The 24,820-nt window shown below is 43.7% G+C and overlaps 1 protein-coding gene across 14 annotated transcripts in view; it reads right to left on the minus strand.

Moving 5' to 3' along the window:
- RIMBP2 (RIMS binding protein 2) overlaps positions 1-24,820 on the minus strand; it is a 758,298-nt gene that overhangs the window by 595,648 nt on the left and 137,830 nt on the right. For all 14 annotated transcript variants that reach the window (XM_040347437.1, XM_040347489.1, XM_040347429.1 and 11 more), the window contains exon 4: positions 9,173-9,352. In XM_040347437.1, the coding sequence (XP_040203371.1) occupies positions 9,173-9,352 (180 nt within the window). The remainder of the gene's footprint in view (positions 1-9,172; positions 9,353-24,820) is intronic.

Consider the following 24,820-nt stretch of genomic DNA (forward strand, 5'->3'; position numbering starts at 1 on the left):
ACATCATCCTCTTTATGCATGTTGTCTTACTCCAAGCTGTATAGGCTCGAAAGCCTACTACCAATTAAGCATATTAGGTAATGTACATCTCTGTAATGAGAAGGTGTGTGGTCTAATGACATCAACACCCTATATCAGGTGTGCATAATTATTAGTCAACTTCCTTTCCTTTGGCAAAATGGGTCAAAAGAAGGACTTGACAGGCTCAGAAAAGTCAAAAATAGTGAGATATCTTGCAGAGGAATGCAGCACTCTTAAAATTGCAAAGCTTCTGAAGCGTGATCATCGAACAATCAAGCGTTTCATTCAAAATAGTCAACAGGGTCGCAAGAAGCGTGTGGAAAAACCAAGGCGCAAAATAACTGCCCATGAACTGAGAAAAGTCAAGCGTGCAGCTGCCAAGATGCCACTTGCCACCAGTTTGGCCATATTTCAGAGCTGCAACATCACTGGAGTGCCCAAAAGCACAAGGTGTGCAATACTCAGAGACATGGCCAAGGTAAGAAAGGCTGAAAGACGACGACCACTGAACAAGACACACAAGCTGCAACGTCAAGACTGGGCCAAGAAATATCTCAAGACTGATTTTTCTAAGGTTTTATGGACTGATGAAATGAGAGTGAGTCTTGATGGGCCAGATGGATGGGCCCGTGGCTGGATTGGTAAAGGGCAGAGAGCTCCAGTCCGACTCAGACACCAGCAAGGTGGAGGTGGAGTACTGGTTTGGGCTGGTATCATCAAAGATGAGCTTGTGGGGCGTTTTCGGGTTGAGGATGGAGTCAAGCTCAACTCCCAGTCCTACTGCCAGTTTCTGGAAGACACCTTCTTCAAGCAGTGGTACAGGAAGAAGTCTGCATCCTTCAAGAAAAACATGATTTTCATGCAGGACAATGCTCCATCACACTCGTCCAAGTACTCCACAGCGTGGCTGGCAAGAAAGGGTATAAAAGAAGAAAAACTAATGACATGGCCTCCTTGTTCACCTGATCTGAACCCCATTGAGAACCTGTGGTGCATCATCAAATGTGAGATTTACAAGGAGGGAAAACAGTACACCTCTCTGAACAGTGTCTGGGAGGCTGTGGTTGCTGCTGCACGCAATGTTGATGGTGAACAGATCAAAACACTGACAGAATCCATGGATGGCAGGCTTTTGAGTGTCCTTGCAAAGAAAGGTGGCTATATTGGTCACTGATTTGTTTTTGTTTTGTTTTTGAATGTCAGAAATGTATATTTGTGAATGTTGAGATGTTATATCGGTTTCACTGGTAAAAATAAATAATTGAAATGGGTATATATATTTTTTTTGTTAAGTTGCCTAATAATTCTGCACAGTAATAGTCACCTGCACACACAGATATCCCCCTAAAATAGCTAAAACTAAAAACAAACTAAAAACTACTTCCAAAAATATTCAGCTTTGATATTAATGAGTTTTTTGGGTTCATTGAGAACATGGTTGTTGTTCAATAATAAAATTAATCCTCAAAAATACAATTTGCCTAATAATTCTGCACTCCCTGTATGTAGGCATGCCTGATAGCATAGTCCGTTCTGTGACTTTACTTTCATCCAGTAGAGAAGGGGTCTCCAAACTGCGGCCAGAGGGCCAGATGTGGCCCTTTGCTAGCTTCTATCCGGCCCTTGGGGCCCTATTCCTTCCACTGATATGAGGCACTACTCCTCCAACTGACAGCAACAATGGGGCACTCTTTCTTCCACTGATACAATTGATGGGATACTATTCCTCCTATTATTAGGGGCACTACCCCTCCTATTGACCACCAATCCTGAGGCTACATTTATTCTCAATGATGCAGAATTTTTTTGCCCCTGCTGGCCACAATTCGGCCCTCCTAAAGTTTAAAGGACAATAAACTGGGCCTTTGTTTAAAAAGTTTGGAGACCCCTGCAGTAGAGTAAAACAAATACATCTTGGTCAAGGAACACTTGCAATTGGATAGTGTAGATTTAGCAGTTTGCTAATGGTGTCATTATTGTGCTCTCTCTTGTAAGCTCGATGTGTAAGACTGACAACCCTAGGCAATGTAATAGGGGATAACAGGAGGCTAATATAAATACAAATTGAGGTATATGGGAGCTGTCCTTGCTACTTTCTTTTTTAAAGTTACAGCCTTCTGTTTCTCTTATTTCTTTTAGATTTTTCTTATTTCATTTTTGGGTTTATTCTTTTATGTTTTATTTATATTTACACTTGCAGAAAAGTAAAATCTACTGTCACTCCCTAAAGTGATTTAATGATTTGTATTTTGTTACATTAAAATAATAAACAAGCCATACTTACCTGCTCTGTGCAGTGGTTTTGCACAGAGCAGCCCTGATCCTCCTCTTTTTGGGTCCCCTACTGGTGCTCCTGGCCCCTCCCTCCTGCTGAGTGCCCCCAGAGCAAGCAGCTTGCCATTCACACACAGAGCCACATCTAAGCCCAACCCCACTCTCTCCTCATTGGCTCACTGGTTGTGATTGACAGCAGCTGGAGCCATTGAGGAATAAGAATCTCCGGAGAGCCAGGGCTTTCGTGCACAGCCCTGGAGGAAGATCAGGCTCAGGTACGTATGAGGGGGGCTGGGGGGCTGCTGCACACAGAAGGTTTTTTACCTTCATCCATAGAATGCATGAAAGTGAAAAACCTTGAGCCTTTAGAACCACTTTAAGGTATACTGGAAATATGCCTACAAAGCAAACTGGTGGAAATCAGTGGGACCCAGGTACACCCATCTACTAGTGGTCTTAATGGAAGAATTGTGGCCAAAAAAAGCCATCCCTCCAACATGGAAACAAGGCTAAGTGAATCAACGATGCATGAAAACATAGGATCTGGGTTGCAAATGGAAGCAGGAGTCCTGGAAGTGATAGTTTGGCCCCCACAGAGCCCTAATCTCAACATTGTTAAGTCTGTCTGGGATTACATGAAGAGACAGAAGGATTTGAGGCAGGCTACATCCACAGAAGTGTACCTAGAAATGTTTATGCTGTTTTGAAGGCAAATGGTAGATTTGATTTGTATTTCCCTTCTGTTCATTTACTTTTCTTCATTTACATTTTGTTAATTGAGGAAAATAAACTATCAACACTTCTATTTCTTAATTTTAATTGATTCTTAATTTTCTCATTCTTAATTTACAGCAATTTTTCACACCTGCCTAAACCTTTGCACAGTATTATAGTATATTTACACATAGTAATACAGTGCATGTGTGTGTGTATATATTATATATAAAATTATTATTATATATTTTTTTACTTTATCCCGATCACCAACACTGCCAGTCAGCAATATGAATTGTTGGAAGCTTTGTGTCGCACCTTAAGTCCTGCTCCTGCAATTGGTTGATTTAATTTTCTATTTTTTTTTTTTTTTTAACGCTTGCCAAGGTGCTCCTATTGACAAAAACATTCACCAATGAAGAAAACAGCCTTAAGCCTTGTACACACGGTCAGGTACCCCTGCAAGAACCAGCAAGAAAACTGCAGCGTGTGTACGAGGCTTTGAGGTTTCTCGTCTGGAATCGTCTGGAAATCTGCCCAGAATCTCGACGAGAAAAATAGAGATCCTGCTCTCTATTTTCTCGTCGAGATTCTTGTCGGCCTGTTTCCCAACGAGAAACCCGAGCGTCTGTATACTTACCTGTCGCCGTGGAAACACGCGCATGCTCGAAATGACTGACGCATGCGCGGTAGCTTCCTAGGCATAGGTAGGGTGCAGCAAGATGGCGGCGACGGCATCAAAAGTGACGAGCGCATGTTCGTAGTACGCGATGACGTCACCACGTTCTTGCCTTTCAAGAGAACCACGGTTCTTTTGAAAGGAGAGTCTGTACACTCGGGCGGCAAGAGATTCGCGTGTAGGCTCCAGAGCATTTTTCTCGACGAGAAAAATGGGCATTACAAATTTAGAACCTGCTCTATTTTTTCTCGTCGTTTTTCACGTTGTCGTTTTTCTCGTCGTGAAAAACGGTTGTGTGTAGCCTTTAACGACAGGAAAAAAATGCACATGCTCAGAAGCAAGTTATAAGAAGGGACATTTGCATAATCAGCCCAAAGGGTGGCGCCATTTGAATTGAACTTCCCCTTTATATTGCCGATGTACGTGTTGTACGTCATCGCGCTTTGCTTGAGCATTTTTTTCACGATCGTGTGTATGCAAGGCAGGCTTGACAAGAATCACGTCGAGAAAAACGCATGAAAAACGGACGTGTGTACGCGGCATGACACTATAGGCTAACACCATTCATCCAACAGGGGATATAATATGAGGACGACCTTTAGCACTGCACATAGTCTATTGTCCTGGTGCCCAAACTGTGGCCCAAGGGCTGCATTCGGCCCTTTGGTATAGGATTTGCGACCCTCAGGCCTCAGCCGTCTGTAGTGGGAATATTGATTATAGTATTGGCATTTATCTCTGCTAGCCTCCCAGTTTCCTATTGTCTTCTCCAGCATATCCCCTGCCAAAATATCCATGTCCTGCATGTCCATACTAGTTTATGAATTTTAAACACTAAGGGGCAGATCCACAAAGAAATTACGCCGGCGTATCTATTGATACGCCGCGTAATTTCAAATTTTGCGCGTCGTATCTTTGTTTTGTATCCTCAAAACAAGATACGACGGCATCTCGGCTAGATCCGACAGGCGTACGTCTTAGTACGCCGTCGGATCTAAGCTGCAATTTTTTGGCGGCCGCTAGGTGGCGTTTCCGTCGAATTCCGCGTTGAGTATGCAAATTAGCTATTTACGGCGATCCACGAACGTACGACCGGCGCATTTTGTTTACGTCGTTTGCGTTCGGCTTTTTCCGGCGTATAGTTAAAGCTGCTGTTATGAGGCGTACTCAATGTTAAGTATGGTCGTCGTTCCCACGTACAATTTTGATTTTTACGTCGTTTGCAAGTCGTTCGCGAATATGGATTTGCGTAGAATGATGTCACCGTCGTGAGCATTGGCTTGTTCCGGGTTAATTTCGAGCATGCGCACTGGGATACCCCCACGGACGGCGCATGCGCAGTTAAAAAAAAAACGTTGTTTACGTCGGGTCACGACGTATTAACATAAAACACGCCCCCATTACATCCATTTGAATTCCGCGCATTACGCCGCCAAAGATACACTACCTCGCCGTAACTTACGGCGCAAATTCTTTCAGGATTCGAAAAAAAAGAATAAAGTTACGGCGGCGTAGTGTATCTTAGATACGCTGCGCCCGGCGCAAAGGTACGTGGATCTGCCCCTCAGGCTGCATTCACACCTAAGCGACAGCCGCGTACGCGTGTAGCGGCAGATTTGCCGCGATTACAAATGTATCTTTTTTTTTTTTCTAAAGTATTCCCATTGCTGTCTATGGGAAAACGCGCCTGTCGCGTGAAAAAAAGGGTCCGGGACTTTTTTTCAGGCGACAGGCGTTGCGCGTCTATGAGATGTGAACCATCTCCATAGACGGCAATGGGAATTCTCCCCTCTAGCGACAGAAGCGTCCCGCGTCGGGCGTTTTGTCGCTTAGGTGTGAATGCAGCCTCAATCTCCTGATTATAGCGTGATATATCCTGTTGATTTGTTGGAGGATTATTATTATTATTGCTCCAACCCTGAATTGTAATATCTATGCTGCTTACCTAACCCTGTTCTTTTGTAGGTAAATAGTGACAAGAGACTTGCTCTACGGATAATATTCTAAATGCACTAATATTATTGTTTATTGATGCACTAACCATTTATTATTAGCCAGCGGTAGAGCTCTACCCAGAGAGGCTGTATTTATATATGTATGTATGTTGTAATAGTTCTTTCACATGACAAGATTTTTAATCTGATTTACTTACAATCTCCTTTAAAGTAAATGTAAGTTTATTATATCTTAACCAAGGAACATTTACTGTGTGGAATGCCACATACATATTGTTCCACTGTTATTCTCCCCTCTCCAAATCCTCTATTTTATTGCAGGATATTTATTTCGCTCTTGGAGATAAGATCATTTTTGTCATTATACTTGGCCCATGAAGACAGGACAGGGCCTCTTTTTAGGGGTGGGTGGATGTAGCACCCTCCTAGCGTGGGATGCTTGGTAAACTTATGGCCAAGCATCTTTAAGGCAGTGTAGCGTATCGTATTTACGCTATGCCACCTTAAGTCAGAGAGGCAAGTACTGTATTTACAAAGTACTTGCCTCCTAACTTACGGCGGCGTAGCGTAAATGTGGCTGGCGTAAGCGCGCCTAATTCAAATGAGGGGGCGTGTTATGTAAATTACTCGTGACCCGACGTGATTGACGGTTTTTACGAACGCCACCTAGCGGCCAGCCTAAATATTGCACCCTAAGACACGACGGCACAGGCTGTCGTATCTTAGCTAGGTTTAAGTGCATCTCAGTTTGAGAATACACTTAAACTTACGACGGCGCAGATTCAGAGTTACGTCGGCGTATCTACCGATACGCCAGCGTAAATCTTTCTGAATCCAGCTATTCGTTTTTAGCACCTTCTGTAATCAAAGGAGCAGTGATTGTTTGGTCTGGTCTGTTCAGGATTTTACAGACTGGGAGTTTTGATTTCTTCGCCCTGCCTCTAGAAGAAGTTTCTAGAGCCTAGGGAGGGAGAATTCAAACAACCAGCCTTAATTTTGATAAGGGCCTAACCAATCCCTGGTTGAGATGTGCCGAGACAGGGGCAGCAGAAGCTGATAAATAGTCTGAAGCTCTGGAGAGATTGTCTATCCCCAGGGAGGAGAGTTCCCAGCCTCAGAGGATTATTGCCCATGAGGCAGCCTGTAGACTGTGTTGCTGTTCTGTAAGACCTCAGTCGTGGCAGAGCCGGGACCTGGAAGTGATTTGGAACTGACTGCAGGACTTCACCAAAGGGAACTGGTATAGAAAAGGACTGTCCCACTCACTGGATTGTGTCCGGAGGAAGCTTGAAGGTGACAGCTGTCCTAGGGACTTGTGAGTAATGATCCTGAATGGATTCCTAGTGACTAGGTGCTTTTGGTATATAAATGCCAGAGGTAGCTTAAATTGAGACAGCTCTCAATGGGTCTCTGATACTGGTTTCTCACCATCTTAGGTAGTGTCCTGTATTTTGCAGTGTTTCTGAGATTGCACTGGGAATCAATAGATGTTCAGTGGTGCAGGGTAACCAGATGCCAAAGAGACAGCTGACAATCAGCATCACTCTGCTTGGGGAGGAGTGAGAACCGAGCCATCTGCGGTGTACGGTGGCTCCCTTCACAGTGTAGAGATAGCGGGTGACAGCTGTAGTATTGGTCTGATGCTGCATCCACCTAGGTAAGTATGATTAGCCAAAAAATCAAAACCCATACTTCCCAAACTCACAAGCCACTGAATTGTTCCATTTATAGGGGTTATTTACTAAAGGTAAATAGGCTGTTCACTTTGCGAAGGAATTTTTACTTTGCTTAGTGTACGTGGTGACAATGCTAACAATACCCAATCACATGCAAGGAAAATATTTTTAAAAAAAAATTTTTTTTGCTTACACATGATTGGGATGATGGAAGTCAGCAGAGCTTCACATAATTCAATACACTAAAGTAAAATTCCATTGCAAAGTGAAAATACCCTTGCAAGGTGAATAACCCAACTGCTTTAGTAAATCAACACAAAATTGATTGAAAATACATTATGGTTGATTTACCAAAACTAGAGTGAAAAATCTGGTGTAGCTGTGCATGGTAGCCGATCCACTTCTAACTTCAGTTTGTTCAATGGAAGCCAAATGGCTACCATACAGAGCTGCACCAGATTTTGCACTCCCTAGTTCTAGAAAACCAACCCCATTGTGTCACCCTGATTTCTCTACTTCCCTCAACACACATCAATAGGAGTACCTTGGCATGGGCTTGTTCAATAAAACCAAAGTTCTTTGTTTAACTGGGAATGCAACAATCAGATACCCGATGAGATCTGAAGGCTTCCCCATACCTATCATAAATGGTCTGTGTGGGGACATACATATTTTTCACATACACTAATATTGGTGGCTGGCCAGCCAGGGTTGGATTCACAATTAATGCAAAATAAGTACATGTTTGGGCACCAAGGGACGAGGGCACCCCAGAAAATTTGTGTTGTATGCATGCCAGTATGAATGTGTGTAAGTTGTATGCAGGGGCGGACTGACAACTCACAGGGCCCCCGGGCAATAGAAGATTATGCGGCCCCCGGGCTTACAGATGGCCACCACCCCAGGAGGCAGTGCAGAGGCGGGGCAGCTAAAATATCGGGATTTTCACATCAAAAGCATGTCGGTATTGGACATATCAGGGACAGATGTAAAAAAAACACAGATTTTTACATACTTCCCCTGGTTTTACTGAGCCTGGAAACCCTGATGGGGCCCCCTAATGGCATGGGGCCCTCGGGCAGTGCCCGAGTTCCCAAATGGTCAGTCCGCCCCTGGTTGTATGTTGTATGTGATGTTGCTAGTTCCATCCTGGCTCTGTGCAGCCAATGTTTTACTGTTCTCTAATTCATGGCCGTCTGTGTCTGAGGAGTTACTATCTTGCAGAAATCTTTTCATACCCAAGGCCCTTAAGGGAAAAATGCCCATCAAGAACAGAAACAGCAGTAAAAGGAAAAGACAGAACACAGTAAACACCCTTTTTTGCTACCACAGCAAGCGGCATATCTAGAAAACAAACAAAAAATGGTAGGTTTTGGTAAATCGGTCATTGTTCAATCAGTTTACATTTTATTTATTTTTTTCCATCCAGAGTATAGCTTAAAGAGAACCTGTCACCTTTTTTTTATCCCTTATTAGTCTATTTGTCTGGTGTATGCTATGGCGTTTTCTTTTGGAGCCTTTTCTTTCCATAGAAAAAATTTGCTTGACGGGCTGTGAATTGGGTCTACTCTGTCTGTTTAATTACATTTCCTCAAGAGACCCCGTTCTACATCAGTTTCTTCTAAGCTCGCTCTACTCTTTTTATTTATTGGGTCAAAATTGAAAGAGACAAAAAGCTACTGTATGCAGTTGCTTAAAGTTTTTGGCAGGGAGAGAATAGATTTCCTATGGAGGGTGAGGGAGGATAGGAGAAAGACATGCAGGACAGTTATGTAGGGGATGCTTTGATCACAAATAGGATTTGTCTTTAGTTGTTTAGAAGCCCTTGACAACATAAAAAGGTTTTTACCTACCTTTAGACATCCAAGCCTTGTTCTTAGCTCATCGCACTCCATCTGCAGCAGACGAACCTCTATTTCTCTTTCAGATTCTTTACTTGGGCAAGGTATGTGAGCGGGCCCTCCATTGACTGAGCGCATTGTCTCTTTTGTGGAGGGTTTCTTGGTCACTGCTGTAGAAACTTTTGTCTTATCCTAAAATGGGTTAAAAATACCATATTAACAAAGAGTAGTGAGAAGACAGAAACAAATCAGAAAAAAAAGAAATGGGAGACAACAAGGCAAGAAGCGGATCCATATAACACAAAGGGGTCCCCAACATGGTCAATACCACATTGGCCAACATGACTCTCCTAGGGGTCGATAAAATGGTTGGGGTAGGTGGTCAACTGGGTTAAAAAAAATTGAGGTTTCTGTAGAGCTTCATACCAGTCCCTAGCACTGAGGGTAAAGCCCCATACACACGGTCACACTTTTTGCCAACCAACTTCAAAATCTGCAAGTTTTCTAATTTGTCTGACCGTGTGTACGCTCCATCGGACCAACTTTTTCAGGTTTCATCCAACAAAAAGTTGGGTCTGCGAACGGACCAACTTTTCGGCAACAAAAGTCCGATGGTGCTTTGTGTGACCGTGTGTACAGCAATCCAACCAACTTTTGGACAAAGTGCAAATACGAATGCTCAGAACCAATGTTAAAAGCAACAAACAATAGCAGAAGTTAACCAAAGGGTGGCGGTAAAGAGCAGAAAAGAGCAAAAAAAAACATGTGATGTTAGGAAACTTTTAGAAAAGTTTGCAGAAAAGTCTGACTGTGTGTATGCTATGGGTGTGGCAGGACAAATCAATTAGGACAAAAATCCAAGGGAAATTTTGTTGGATGTCCTACCGTGTGTACGGGGCTTAAGGGTGCTAGTGGTGAGACAGTGTTACCCCTCAGCTGTGTGTTGTTACTTGTCTTGCCTACCAACCGGTTTTGAGTTGTGTGCCTATGACCTTCCATCCTACCCCCTCTGAGAACAATATACACTATAGTACCAAAAGTATTGGGACACCTGCCTTTACACGTACATGAACTTTACTGGCATCCCAGTCTCAGTCCGTACTGTTCAATAATGAGTTGGCCCACCCTTTGCAACTATAACAGCATCAACTCTTCTGGGAAGGCTTTCCACAAGGTTTAGAAGTGTCTATGGGAATGTTTGTCCATTCATCTAGAAGTGCATTTGTGAGGTCAGGCACTGATGTGTCGACGAGAAGGTCTGGCTTGCAGTCTCCACTCTAATTCATCCCAAAGGTGTTCTATTAGTTGAGGGCAGGACTCTGTGTAGGCCAGTCAAGTTCCTCCACCCCAAACTCGCCCATCCATGTCTTTATGGACCTTGCTTTGTGCACTGGTGCGTAGTCATGTTGGAACAGAAAGGGGTCATCCCCAAAATGTTCCCACAAAGTTGGGAACATGAAATTGTGCAAAATGTTTTGAAATGCTGACACCCTAAGAGTTCCCTTCACTGGAACAAGTAGGCCAAGCCTAACCCCTGAAAAATAACCCTGCACCATAATCCCCCTCCACCAAATGATTTGGACCAGTGCACAAAGCATGGTCCATAAAGACATGGATGATTGCACATGCAATGAGTCCTGACCATAACCCGATAGAACACCTTTGGGATGAATTAGGGTGGAGACTGCTAGCCAGGCCTTCTCGTCCAACATCGGTGCCTGACCTCACAAATGCGCTTCTGGGAGTATGGTCAAACATTCTCATAAACACACTCCTAAACCTTGTGGACAGCCTTCCCAGAAGAGTTGAATCTGTTATACCTGCAAGGGGTGGCCCAACTCAATACTTATAGACTAAGATTGGGATGCCATTAAAGTTCATGTACGTGTAAAGGCCGGCATCCCAATACTTTTGGTAATATACTGTATGTACATGTTTACTTCCTATACTGAGCATACATCCTCACCTCAGACTCTGTTGGGGAGCCAGTATATTACCGCCATAGTAATACTGATTGCTGTGCATTTACAAAAAAAATCTGCATTGTAACAACAGCAATGGCAGCTGCTGATAATAAAAAAGGTATGTCAGTATGCATAAGAGTATTTCAAATTTGGTTTTATAGGTTTGTTGGACCAATGCCTGTGTGCCTGTTTAAAACGATTTTCAGTAATGATGCCATGAAACCTTTGGTAAAACCCTTTAATTTGTATATAACTGTTTAGAGGTCAATGAACAATCTGAAATTCTATGAATGCGTTAATGAGCCGAGGAGTTTATGGACCTCTAATATAATATATGAGAGCTTAAAGCCCTGTACACAGACCGATGGACTGTTTTTATTGGACAAAGCGATTGTGTGTGGGCCTCATCGGTTTTTCATTGGTGAAAAAAAATAAAACATGTTTTACATTTTTTCCTATGGATAAAAAACCGATAGAAAAAAAAACGATCGTCTGTGTGGAACTCCATCGGACAAAAATCCACGCATTGTTCAGAATCAAGTCGACGCATGCTTGGAAGCATTGAATTTCATTTTTTCCAGCACGTCGTAGCGTTTTACGTCACCGCGTTTGAACACGGTCGGATTTTTGACTGATGAAAGTCATCTTCATCGGATATCCGGCGTAAAAATCCATCGGATTAGATTCCATCAGATATCCGATCGTGTGTACGAAGCTTAAGTGAATTTGTCAGGCAAAACATGCATATCAAGAACAGGAATACCACTAAAGGAAAATGACAATCAAGAGCAATGACAGAGCAGAAAAGGACTCTCCGTGCTGTAGCTGAAATATGGTAAATGGTTACATTTTAAAACATATAAAAAAAAAATATGTATATATATATATATATATATATATATATATATATATATATATATATATATATATATATCAGTTGTGCTTTGAATAGGCATTTTATAAGCTGGTTACTTATAACAGTATATAAACTAGAATAAACTAGCCAAAGTAGATGATGGATTTTCCTTTAGGAAAGCTGTTTTTGTTTTGTCTTATTTGCGCTCAATTGAATGTGAACCTGCAGATCAACCATGTTTCAGCAATGTATGTATGCATCAATAAATCTACAAAATACTCTCATACACACGTAAATATCTTTAGCAATCAATAATCATTAATTTATGTTGCTCAGTATATCACTGGACTGATCAATGACCATTTATATCAATTTACGCTGTAATAGGCAAAAAAATTACTTTTACAACCTTAATTAAACTTGACTAATCCGTTACAAAAGCCCCAAGGCTATATAGAGAAAATGAAAACACTGTCATCGTCCTTGATTTGTAATACTACCTTTAAAAGCAAAGATATAATCTGTACATGTTAACTCTGTGTGACTTATTCACTGCCTATGCAGTTAACTAGTTAGTCGCTAAATTTTATTAGTTTACAGATTAAGTCAACCCACTCTGATTTTTTTTTTATATAGCTATTAGATTTATTCAGGTTTATTATTTCCATGTCTTAGGTCCTACAGCAGCCAGTAGTCTTCTCCTCCACCAAAAAACAAATGTAGAGCCAGCAATGAGCCTGACAGCTCCTAAGTTTTGAAGGAATATAAAGACCTGCTGGCATCCATCTAAAGCTAAAATATCCATATTGGGCTGACCTTTATAATCATACTAAACCATTATAACGGATTGGCACAAGCAAACTACTCCAATGACACCACCAAGCTACTAATTGAATCCCTTTTTATCTCTCAGATAGACAAGCCTCTTTTTCAACCCAGGCAAAAAGTGCATACAAGCCAGCAGGCGGATTAAGCCTGCCTTTTAGTTATACAAAGCCACAGGTTTTCATTATGCACTATTACCACTTTCTTGACATAAGGAAAATGTCTGTCACCTCCACAGCATCATTGTTTGACCCTCCTCTGCCCCTTTCCCTTAGCACTGGGTTCACATTAGCTGACTGATGGAGAAAGATTGAGAGAGAAGAGAAACATTGGAATACTAGTCAGTACCAGTGTGCAAATGTGTATTTTCGTTGGGTGTCCTACATGTGTAAATGTTTTTGCATTATGTAAAGCTATCAAGGCCTTTTCACACTGAGGTGGGGGTGGGGTCAGCGGTAAACCGCCGCTATTTTTAGAACTGTAGAACTGGTTCCATAAGCCTCTTTTTACATAAAATCCAGCAGTTAAAGGGCCTCTGATGTAATTACCATATTTATCGGCGTATAACACCCACCGGCATTAAAGCGATGTTCCGGCCACAATTTCACTTTTTAAATATAAATACCCCTGTAATACACAAGCTTAATGTATTCTAGTAAAGTTAGTCTGTAAACTAAGGTCCGTTATGTTAGGTTGTTACAGCATTTAGACACTTTATAAAATAGAATCTGACTGGGGCCATCTTAAGTGTGGGCATCATGAAGCCAGACTGTATGACTTCCTGGATTTCAGCCTTGCAAATCTCGCACATGCTCAGTGCTGCACAAGCAGTGTCAGATCAGGTTTCAGCACCTGTGCTGTCCAAGTCACATGATTCTTTGAGACTGGGGAATGCACAGACTCCTGGAAAGTTACACCCACTACATTCCCAGGAGTCTGTGCGGTGTAGGTTAGGAAGCATTAAGCACCTAGGTGCAGGAAGTGGGAAGATTAACTATTCTGCCTAGTAACAACACTTTGAAGGCATCTAAAAAAAAAAAAAAATTTCGTAAAGGACTAATGACATTTTTTTAAAACTACCGATGTAATGTTATATTTATGGGTGGAACTCCACTTTAAACACGCACCCCAAGCTTAGAAGGGAAGTTTAAGGAAAAAAACTTACATTTTAAATGCCCATCAATGCAGCCTTATTAGTGTCCATCTGCTGTCTTACCCAGCATCCATCAGCAGCCTTGCCCAGCATCCATCTGCAGCCTTGCCCAGCATCCATCTGCAGCCTTGCCCAGCATCCATCTTCAGCCTTGCCCAGCATCCATCTGCAGCCTTGCACAGAGTCCATCTGCAGCCTTATAAGTGTCCATCTGCACCTTGCCCAAAATTGCAGCATTATGTATTTTTAAATTTAGCGCCGCCTAGATACACAGAGCCTGATGTCCTATGTATTCGGCTCCTCTCGCAGTCCTACCCTGTCCCGCCCCTTGGCCCGGCTCCTATGACGGACACAACACCGCTCCAATGGCGGGACATAAAGGCTAGGAGGCGGGACAGGGCGTGACTGCGAGCGGAGCTGAGTACACAGTTCACTCGACTCAGCTCGGTCTATGTCGGCGGCGCTCCTCCTGCCCTCAGAGACAGTGGGGATTGGCGTATAACACGCACCCACGATTTTCCCCTGATTTTAAGGGGAAAAAAGTGCGTGTTATACGCCAATAAATACGGTAAGTCCAATGCAGAGTCCATAGCCTTGCATTGGACAAGAGGATGCTGATGTATAGTAGACCACTGGAGCATAGGGGAGTAGAGGAGCGTGCCGGCTGTCAGGAATGCAGAGAATTGGGTAAGGATATTTTCACACGGGTAGGCTGGGGGGTGATTAACACAGTCCTAACTGCCCCTCTAAAGCCTACCATACAGCATGAGGGGCTGTTCACATGCCTTGACTTGAATGAGTGAGTTTGACAGACAGTGGCAACTGTTAATTCGACATGCCCCATTAAATTTGCTGTGGTGACGCGAAGCAGCAATGCTGCGGAATATTTAACGCAACATGTCGAGTTGAAAGGCAGCATTACCTGTTAGGCCCCTTTCATACTGGGGTGGGGGCGGCGTTGGCTGTAAAGTGCCGCTATTTTTAGCGGTGTTTTACTGTCAATTTCATGGCGCTATTCAGCCGCTAGCGGGGTGGTTTTACCCCCCTGCTAACACCCAAGAAAGGAACTGTAGAGGCGCTTTGCCGGAGGTATAGCCGCGGTGCCCCATTGATTTCAATGGGCAGAATCAGTGGAGGAGCGGTATTACACACCGTTTCTTCACCTCTCTAAAGATGCTGCTAGCAGAACTTTTTTTACTGTCCTGCTAGCGCACCGCTCCAGTGTAAAAGCCCTCTGGGCTTTTACACTGGAGAGACAGCAGTGGACTGTTTCAGCGTTTAGCATTATAGCGCCTGCAAAGTGACCCAGTATGAAAGGGGTCTTAGAATAGTTTTTTACATAAAAAAATGGGGTGCCTCGAAACTGTCCATAATTTTAAAGGGTGCCTTGAGATTGGCTATAATTAAAGGGTGCCTTGAGATTGGCTATAATTAAAGGGTGCCTTGATATTGGCTATAATTAAAGGGTGCCTTGATATTGGCTATAATTAAAGGGTGCCTTGAGATTGGCTATAATTAAAGGGTGCATTGAGATTGGCTATAATAAAAGGGTGCCTTGAGATTGGCTATAATTAAAGGGTGCCTTGAGATTGGCTAGAATTAAAGGGTGCCTTGAGATTGGCTATAATTAAAGGGTGCCTTGCCTTAAAAAAAAGGTTGAGAAACACTGGCTACTGCAGCCCCCTCCTTATTTGCCTACCTCTACACAGGGAATCCCCTGTTCAGTCTAACATGATTGTTGCTGCTCATCCACCTCACCAACCATTTAATGTCTTCCTGTCCCCTCTGTCAATTCCTCCACTAACTTCTACTTTTTCAATGAATAAGATTAAAAATACAAAAAACAACACACAAAGCCATCCACAACCTTGCCCGAGCTACATCAGCAACCTCATTAAAAAAAGCACCCAAACTGTCCTCTTCACTCCTCCTAAGCCCTCCTGATCTTTAGCTCCCCAGTCATCTCCTCTCATGCTCTCCTCCAGGACTAATCCAGAGCCTCTCCAAACATTTGAAACGCCCTACTACTTCAGGTATCACCAACTCTGTCCGCCTTTAGGTGATCCCTGAAAATTCATCTCTTAAAAGGAAGCATATGCCATTGCCAATTGAACCTAAAAACTGAAATTTGACTTTCTCCAGCAACTCTTTCATTCGCAATAATTTTTTTTGTATCACTTACCTCTGACTTTTTGTGGTGCACTACTGCACTCTCACAAGCAGGGCTTTTTAACCCTCTTGAATTGTTTTGTAACTGTACTATCACCCTTTATTTTGTAAAGCACTGCCCAAAGTGCTGGGGCTATATAAACCCTGTAATATAATATTAATCACAGCTATGTGTACTGCACTCTTAAATGAATCTCTTTAAATTCATACAAGTCTCTGTAGGTACTGTAGTGATCACACAGCCTGCTAGAGAGAGCTATGGGAGGAGAAGGTGGATATGAATTGAACTCAGCTGGAATGACAATTATGGCACTTGCTGAAAGCAACTCATCTAAGGAATAACAATCATGATATTTTACAGGGAGTAGACAGAATCAGGAATCAATACTACATGAAAATACACACGCTAAAACTAGCAGATTCAATTTATATGGATTTCAGTTGTATTTGTCCAGACAAAAGTGAAATCAATCATATTTTTTAAAAATTCATAGCGATAAAAGCTAACCCCCTAATTCTGTTTCATTTTCTATATAATCATTGCTTTTATGATTGTAAATGACTAAATCACAGTTGCAAAATTAGTTTCTTTATTGCTTGCATTTTAGTTATATATATACATATATCTAAGGCCCCGTACACACGACCAAACATGTATGCTGAAACTGGTCCGCGGGCCAGTTTCAGCATACATGTTCGGTCGTGTGTAGGCGCGAGCGGGCCGAATTCCAGCAAACATTTGCCCGCCGGGCCTTTTCCCAGCGGGCAAATATTCCTGGACGTGTTTTAAAACCGTCCGCTGGAATCCTGCCCGCTCGGACATGTACGGTCATCAGTACAGACCTACCGTACATGTCCGAGCGCCCGCCGTCCCTCGCATGCGTCGAATGACTTCGACGCATGCGTGGAAGCCTTTAAATGGCAGGCCCGCCCACGTCGCCGCGTCATCGCCGCGTCATCGTCGCGGCGACGACACGGACATGCCCCGCGTAGTGTTTACTCGCGGACTTCTGTACGATGGTTAGTACAACCATCGTACAGAAGCCCTCTGGCAGGCATGTACGGTGAAAACGGTCCGACGGACCGCTTTCATCGTACATGTTTGCTCGTGTGTACCCGGCCTTAGGGTTGTTACTGATTAAAATTTTCGTGTTTGATTGCACAGCTGTGTGTTGGGCTATTTACTTCTGACCTACTATGGCTCAGAGCCCCACCTCACAGACAGGAAGTCTGTGCCTGGAGTCAGGTGGACTCCCATCCCTCTGAGAGGAGTCAGACGCTGCATGGGTGCAGCTAGGATATGCATGTCTGCAGGAGGCAGATGTCATTGGTGAATAAGCAGCAAGGCGCTGATCAGGAGTAAGCTAGGAGAGAGCTTAACTCTAGGAAACTCTGTTTGTTCTGAGGAGCAGACCTAAGGCCTAGGCTAAAGGTCTGAAACAGCCAGATGGCAAGAATGAAAGCCAGGAGGCTAAAGTGTTGAGTATGCAAGATACAGTAATGGTGGAACCCCCCTGTGAGGGCTACTGATGGGCTACTGACTTTTTTGTGCTTTTAAAAAAAGTGGGCTACCAGGCCCTTAAAAATTCAGTACTGAACTGGCGTACTCACTAAAAAACGCACCTAGCGCTGGAGTCTGATTACCCCAATCTTACATAACAGCAGAGTTCCAGATCCTTGCACACCAAAAAACAGTGAATAAAAAGAAACTGTGTGTTTTGTAGCAATGCTGTGATGGGCAGCCAGGCAAATTGCATTGCACAGGAGTTAAATTGGTGGACTGTGTTTCATACAGGTGGTGTTTCAAGGGAGTTCAGCGTGGCCTGAGGAGATGTATCCACTTAGGATGGCCCAGTGAATGGATGGTTCAAGCGGAATCGCAAAGAGTGAAGTCTGCATGTGAAAGTGTGCTGTTTGCAAGTCCAAATTTTCCTGTGTTAAAAACCCTTGTTGGCCTGACTGCAAGTATGGAGAGGGTACCAAAGTCGTATAACCAACAGAAATTATACTAACACATATTGTGCATTTCTGATGATCACGAAAAGGCAGTCGCATAGCCAGTATAACCACAGAAAAGACACGTGCGACTAGGGTTGCCAACTCATCCCTTTAAAACAGAACACATATTAATTACACAGGTTCTGTGGCTGATTAAGGAGGTAATTAAACTCACTTGGTGCCTTATTTGCATTAAATTAGCCTCAGAACCTGTGTAATTAATATGTGTTCTGTTTTAAAGGGATGAGTTGGCAACCCTACGTGCGACCTCAGTTGTGTATTTGCTGGTGCTAGACCACGTGCAGTCATAACCGGCAGTGAGTGGCACTAACACACTTCTGATAAACAACAGGGTATAGACATAAAACAGAAATGTCACCAACAATAATTCAGCATTGTGCATTTCTGATTAGCAACACTACACAGTCATATAACCAGCAGAAATGTCACTAGCAAAAACTCAATGCTGTGCAAAGATCATCAGTGCCACCGAGTCTGCAGTGGATTGGTGCAGGCAACACCTGGCAGCACTAAACCAAGTTAAAAGGGAAGTGCATGCTGTTGCCCCTGGCAACGCTGGTGCAAGCTTTCAATGTGAAAAGCGTTAAGAACCAAGTGGAATCGGGTAGTTTTTAAAAAACGAATTGGTACTTACCGTTTTAGAGAGCGATCTTCTCCGCCGCTTCCGGGTATGGGCTGCGGGACTGGGCGTTCCTTCTTGATTGACAGTCTTCCGACAGGCTTCCGACGGTCATATCCATCGCGTCACGATTTTCCGAAAGTAGCCGAACGTCGGTGCGCAGGCGCCGTATAGAGCCGCACCAACGTTCGGCTTCTTTCGGCTACTTGTGGCGCGATATATGCGACCGTCGGAAGCCTGTCGGAAGACTGTCAATCAAGAAGAAACGTCCAGTCCCGAAGACCATACCCGGAAGCGGCGGAGAAGATCGCGCTCTAAAACGGTAAGTACTAATTCGTTTTTAAAAAACTACCCGATTCCCCTTGACAAAATGAGCATGAATCTAATCTTAATTTTATTTTTTAGGGTGAACTCCCGCTTTAACAACTCTCCAAAAGAAGGTCGCAAACACAGCGTTTGTCTGAACCAGATTGTATGGTTGGTTTTCCAAAAAAGGTGCCTGCACTTCTTTGGTTAGAGGTGGATCAATTTAGCCCATTCAAAATGAAATGCTGTTCAGTTCCTGTGCGATTCACATGCAAACTATAGTGTGAAAACAGGCTAACTGTGTTGATTGCGGTGTGATCAAGGCCCATTTATTTTAAATCGCACCAAAGTCATGCATGCACCAATTTTGGAACCGCACTGCAACCGGTTTGCATGGTCGTTTTGTGAATGTGATCCAGTGCAGGCAAACACACTGGGCTAGATTCATAAAGCCCGTCGTAAGTTTGTGCGGGCGTAGCGTATCTCAGATACGCTACGCCGCCGTAACTTAGTGAGGCTGGATTCACAAAGAACCTTCGCCCTAAGTTACGGCGGCGTAGCGTACATCTGCCGGCGTAAGCGCGCCAAATTCAAATTCTGAAGAGGTGGGCGTGTTTTATGCAAATAAAACATGACCCCACGTAAATGACGTTTCTCACGAACGGCATATGCGCTGTCCGTGAACGTATCCCAGTGCGCATGCTCCTAATCACGTCGCAAATAGTCAATGCTTTCGACGTGGACGTAATTTACGCAAATCCCTATTCGTGAATGACTTACGCAAACAACGTAAACGACGCAAAATTCTACGCTGGCCCGACGTCCATACTTAACATGGGCTATGCCTCATATAGCAGGAGCAACGTTACGCCGGAAAAAGCCTTACGCAAACGACGTAAAAAAATCTGCCGGGCGCACGTACGTTTCTGAATCGGCGTATCCAGCTCATTTGCATATTCTACGCTGAAATCGACGGAAGCGCCACCTAGCGGCCAGCGTTAATATGCAACTAAGATACGACGGCGTAAGAGACTTACGCCAGTCGGATCTTTGCCTAATTTCGACGTATCTTGCTTTCTGAATACAGAAAGAAGATCCGCCGGCGCAGCTTTGAATTTACGCGGCGTATCAATAGATACGCCGGCGTAAATTCTTGCTGAATCTAGCCCACTGTGTTTTGCAACCTTTGGGGCGTTAAGATAAAACTGTCACCCACTACAGATTGAAAGGGGGGTGCGATTTGAATGAAGTGCATAAAACGTGCGTGGATTGAGGGTTTCCCGCTTTCTAGTGTACCTTTGCATATCTATTAAGCAGTAGTGTGTTTTTCCTCTGCCAGTGCAGGAAGGTGGGCAATTACACACCTTCTCGCACCCACTTAGATGTGAACCTAGCCTATAGAAAAGTCAGTGTATTTCTGGCTGGTAATTGTTTAGTCGATTGTTTTTTTATTTTGTGATTAAGCGACAATTAAAGGGGTTGTAAAGACAAACATATTTTCCTCTTAAATTAAAGTCTGACAGTAGCTGATAAAGTAAAAAGTAATGTTTTGCATTATAACTAGTTTGATACCTGTTGAAATCGAGCCGTTTTATTCAACTCCGTCACTCCTGAATTATTATTCTCACTGACTTCCTGGTTTGCGGTGCGCGTTCATTCTTGCTACATCACGGCCTAATGGGAACTACAGTTCCCAATAGGCTTAGCCTCCATGCCTGTGAGGGATAAGAGAGCCTCTTCACGCAGGGCTGTAGTCATAGGGAGGGGGTGAGCACATTCTGCTTTCCACCATGCAAAACGGCTCAGATGCTGGTGGAAAGCAAGAAGAGGAGTGACAGGAAATGGCATTTTCAAACCTGGATTACTGTATTTTGAAAGTCGAAAGGAAAAACGAGGTAAGTGATATTTAAATGCTCTAGCTTACAGCAATCAATTGATCTAATAAAAAATTTACCTTTAGTGTCCCTTTAAGCACATGTGAACACAGTAAGTGTGCTGCCTTACACATAATGGTGCCCTTTGTACCTGCCTAGTAAGATTTGATATTACAGTGCATCATCCTATGGTAGGCAGTGCTTCCCCCACCCTTTTTTATTTTTTTTGTCTGTAAAAGTAAAAAAAGTCAGTGAGTGCTCTGTTTAACTCAACGTGGCACACTTTGCACCATAACAGCCAAACATACTGACGAGGTGCAAAGGGCACCATATCCTTGTAGGTAGGTAGCACACTCACTTTGCACCTATTCCATTTGGACACTAATACTGGACAATAGCCAACCTTACTGGGCAGCGTTCATGAAAACTGGAAGAAGGAAAAAACTGAAATCAGGTTCGATTTTCTAAAGGACCTGATAAAATAGAATTAAGGACGTGATTGCTTACAAGGGGCAACACATATAGTTTTTCCTTTTTTCCAGTCTTTATAATTTTGAAGCAATTTATTTTATTTAAACAGACTTTTACGTAGTACCGGCTGCTGAACCTCCCCCCAGAAAGAAAAATCTCTACGGCCCTGCTGGTAGGTCACACTGGCAGATGGCACTGGTGGGCACAGTTGAGGCAGACGCGGCTCTCTGTGTGAGGGACCGATGTCCCTCTGACAAAGGCCAGTGATAAGCTTTTTTCACTCACGCTGACAGATTACTAATTACTGATGTTCTGTTTACATCACGTGCTCAGCTGTCATTGGCTAACAGCTGATCACGTAATAAGGGGACGGATTGGTTGTAAAGGCTCAAGGTTTTTTACCTCCATGCATTCTGTGCATTAAGGTAAAAATCTTTGTGTGCAACAGCCCCCTCAGCTCCCCCAATACCTTCCTGAGCCCCATCTTGATTTATCGATGTGCACAAGAGTCTCGGCTCTCCGGGGGTTCTCAGTCCTCATTGGCTGAGGCAGGAGCCAAAGCTATTGGCTGCGGCTTGGGAGCGAGCCTGCTTGGTACTTGGCATGAGAGGGGGGCCAGGAGCACCAGCGAAGGACCCGAGAAGAAGAGGATCCAGGCTGCTCTGTGTAACACAACTGCACAGAGCAGGTAATTATAACATGCTTGTTTGTTTTTAATGCTTTATTATTACTTTAAAGGTTAAGTTTACCTTTTCTTTTTCTTAAATTCCAGCTTTCCTATGTACCATTGTTGTACCTCTGTTGCAGAAAAGAAAAAAAAACGGTCACTATATTCTAGGGCAGGCCTTACTTTACCCTTCAGTTACACTGTGGCTGTCTTTAACCACTTCCCGCCCGGCCTATGGCCGATTTACGTCCGGGAAGTGGTTACACAATCCTGACGTCCTGCAGGGGGGCGCGCAGTGCGGCGATCGGTGATGCGGGGTGTCAGTCTGACACCCTGCATCTCCGATCTCAGTAAAGAGCCTCCGGCGGAGACTCTTTACCACGTGATCAGCCGTGTCGAATCACGGCTGATCACGATGTAAACAGGAAGAGTCGTTGATGGCTCTTCCTCACTCGCGTCTGACAGACGCGAGTAAAGGAGAGCCGATCGGCGGCTCTCCTGACAGGGGGGGTTTCGCGCTGTTTATCAGCGCAGCCCCCCCTCGGATCGCCACATGGACCACCAGGGAAGCCCACCCTGGACCACCAGGGTGGGCAAAAAAAAAAAGCATGTAAAAAAAAAGTCTTTAAAAAAAGTCTTAAAAAAAAAAAAGATGCCAATCAGTGCCCACAAATGGGCACTGACTGGCAACATGGGTAGATCAGTGCTGCCCCACAATGTCCATCAGTGCCACCCCAAGTGTCCATCAGTGCCACCCCAAGTGTCCATCAGTGCCACCCCACAGTGTCCGTCAGTGCCACCCCACAGTGCCCATCCATGCCCAGTGCCCACCTATCAGTGCCCATCTGTGCCACCCATAAGTATCCATCAGTGCCACCCATAAGTGCTGCCCATGAGTGCCCATCTGTGCCGCCCATGAGTGCCCATCAGTGCCGCCTATGTGTGCCCATCAGTGCCACCTGTGTGCCCATCAGTGCCGCCTGTGTGCCCATCAGTGCCGCATACCAGCGCCGCCAATCAGTGCCACCTCATCTGTGCCCGTCAGTACTACCTCATCGATGTCCATAACGTACTTATTTACAAAAAAATTAACAGAAAAAAAAAAACGTAATTTTTTTTTTAAATTTTCAGTACTTTTTTAATTGTTGCGCAAAAAAAAAAATCGCAGAGGTGATCAAATACCACCAAAAGAAAGCTCTATTTGTGGGGAAAAAAGGACGCCAATTTTGTTTGGGAGCCACGTCGCACGACCGCGCAATTGTCATTCAAAGTGCGACAGTGCTGAAAGCTGAAAATTGGCTTGGGCGGGAAGGTGCGTAAGTGCCTGGTATGGAAGTGGTTAAAAAAAATCATCTTGTACACTACAGTACATATAGCTTTAAGGCATTCCGGAAGCAAACTATTTAAAGGATTTGTGTATTTTTAATGTCGCTCTCTAACCAGCAAGAAAAGGACGCCGTCCTCTGCTGTATGATATTTCATTTTTTTTTTCATTGGTACATGTCTCCCTCCGCAGTGATGGTTTTTACATGCTTTTTTCTAATTCTAATCCAGACATATTCTTCGTTAGCTGCACTTTGAGTCCTATAGAGACACTTGAATTATGACCCACTCAAGTTTTCTTAAACTTTGTTTCCATCTATGAAAACATGGTAATATAACCAACAAGGTCTATTAATTTGATCCTCACAAACTTCAGCTGTTTTTGTTCAGCATAATTCAGTACCGATATGAATTTTCAATTCGCTACTGCAGATTGTGCCTTACTCTCTGTACAATAAATAGATTGTGGTTATTTTGAAGGAGAGGAAATGTGCACACTTATACATCAAGAACAGATCTGAAACATCTTTAATTCAGTACAAAGCAGTTACCATGGCAACCAATTATGCGGCAAAATGCAGACCCATGTGTACAGGAAGAACATTGGGAATACACTGACTGACTGTACAAAGACAAAATATACAAGTGCAAATTTCCCTTACAATCAGTTTTTAGGGTAATCCCTGGGAAGGGCAATCTGCTCCAATATGAATTTATATGTGTTTGTAAACTTGGAACACTGTTAAACTATAGGTCATCCTGATATTTTGTATACAATGCTATACACCAGTAGCCCCCACACAGTGGATTATGGAGCTTTCAGCTAGCTTTTATGTTCACAGCCAGGGCTGGACTGGGACAAAAATTTGGCCCTGGACTTCATCCAGACCGGCCCACTTTAATTCAATAAAATTCTGCCCCCACCCCCCTGAAAAATCACGCCCACCAAATCCATTATTGTATATCATGAGAGGGAGAGAGAGAGAGAGGGAGAGAGAGAGAGAGAGAAAGGGGGTGGTTGAGAGAGGGGGGTGAGTAAGAAAAAGAGTGAGTGTAAAAGAGAGGGGGTGAGTGTAGGACCCTTTTTTACACTGAGGCATTTTTAGGTGCTTTTGGACTAAAAATAGCGCCTGTAAAGCGACTGAAAAACGCTTCCGCTGCAGTTCCAGTGTGAAAGCCTGAGTGCTTTCACACTGGGGCACTGCCAGGCGTTAAAAAAAGTTCTCCAAGCAGCATCTCTGTTTTTAAAAAACGGCCCACTGAGCCATCGGCCCACCGGGAAACTCCCTGTAGTCCCTATGGCCAGTCCATCCCTGTTCACAGCTGTTTCTCTCTACCTACAGTATATACCTGCTGTATTATACAATTCTCAGATATATAAAGCCAGGATGCCGTTGCCGAACTTGTATACTTT

This window comes from Rana temporaria, chromosome 1 (genome assembly GCF_905171775.1).
Source record: "Rana temporaria chromosome 1, aRanTem1.1, whole genome shotgun sequence".
In the NCBI taxonomy this organism is placed as follows: Eukaryota; Metazoa; Chordata; class Amphibia; order Anura; family Ranidae; genus Rana; species Rana temporaria.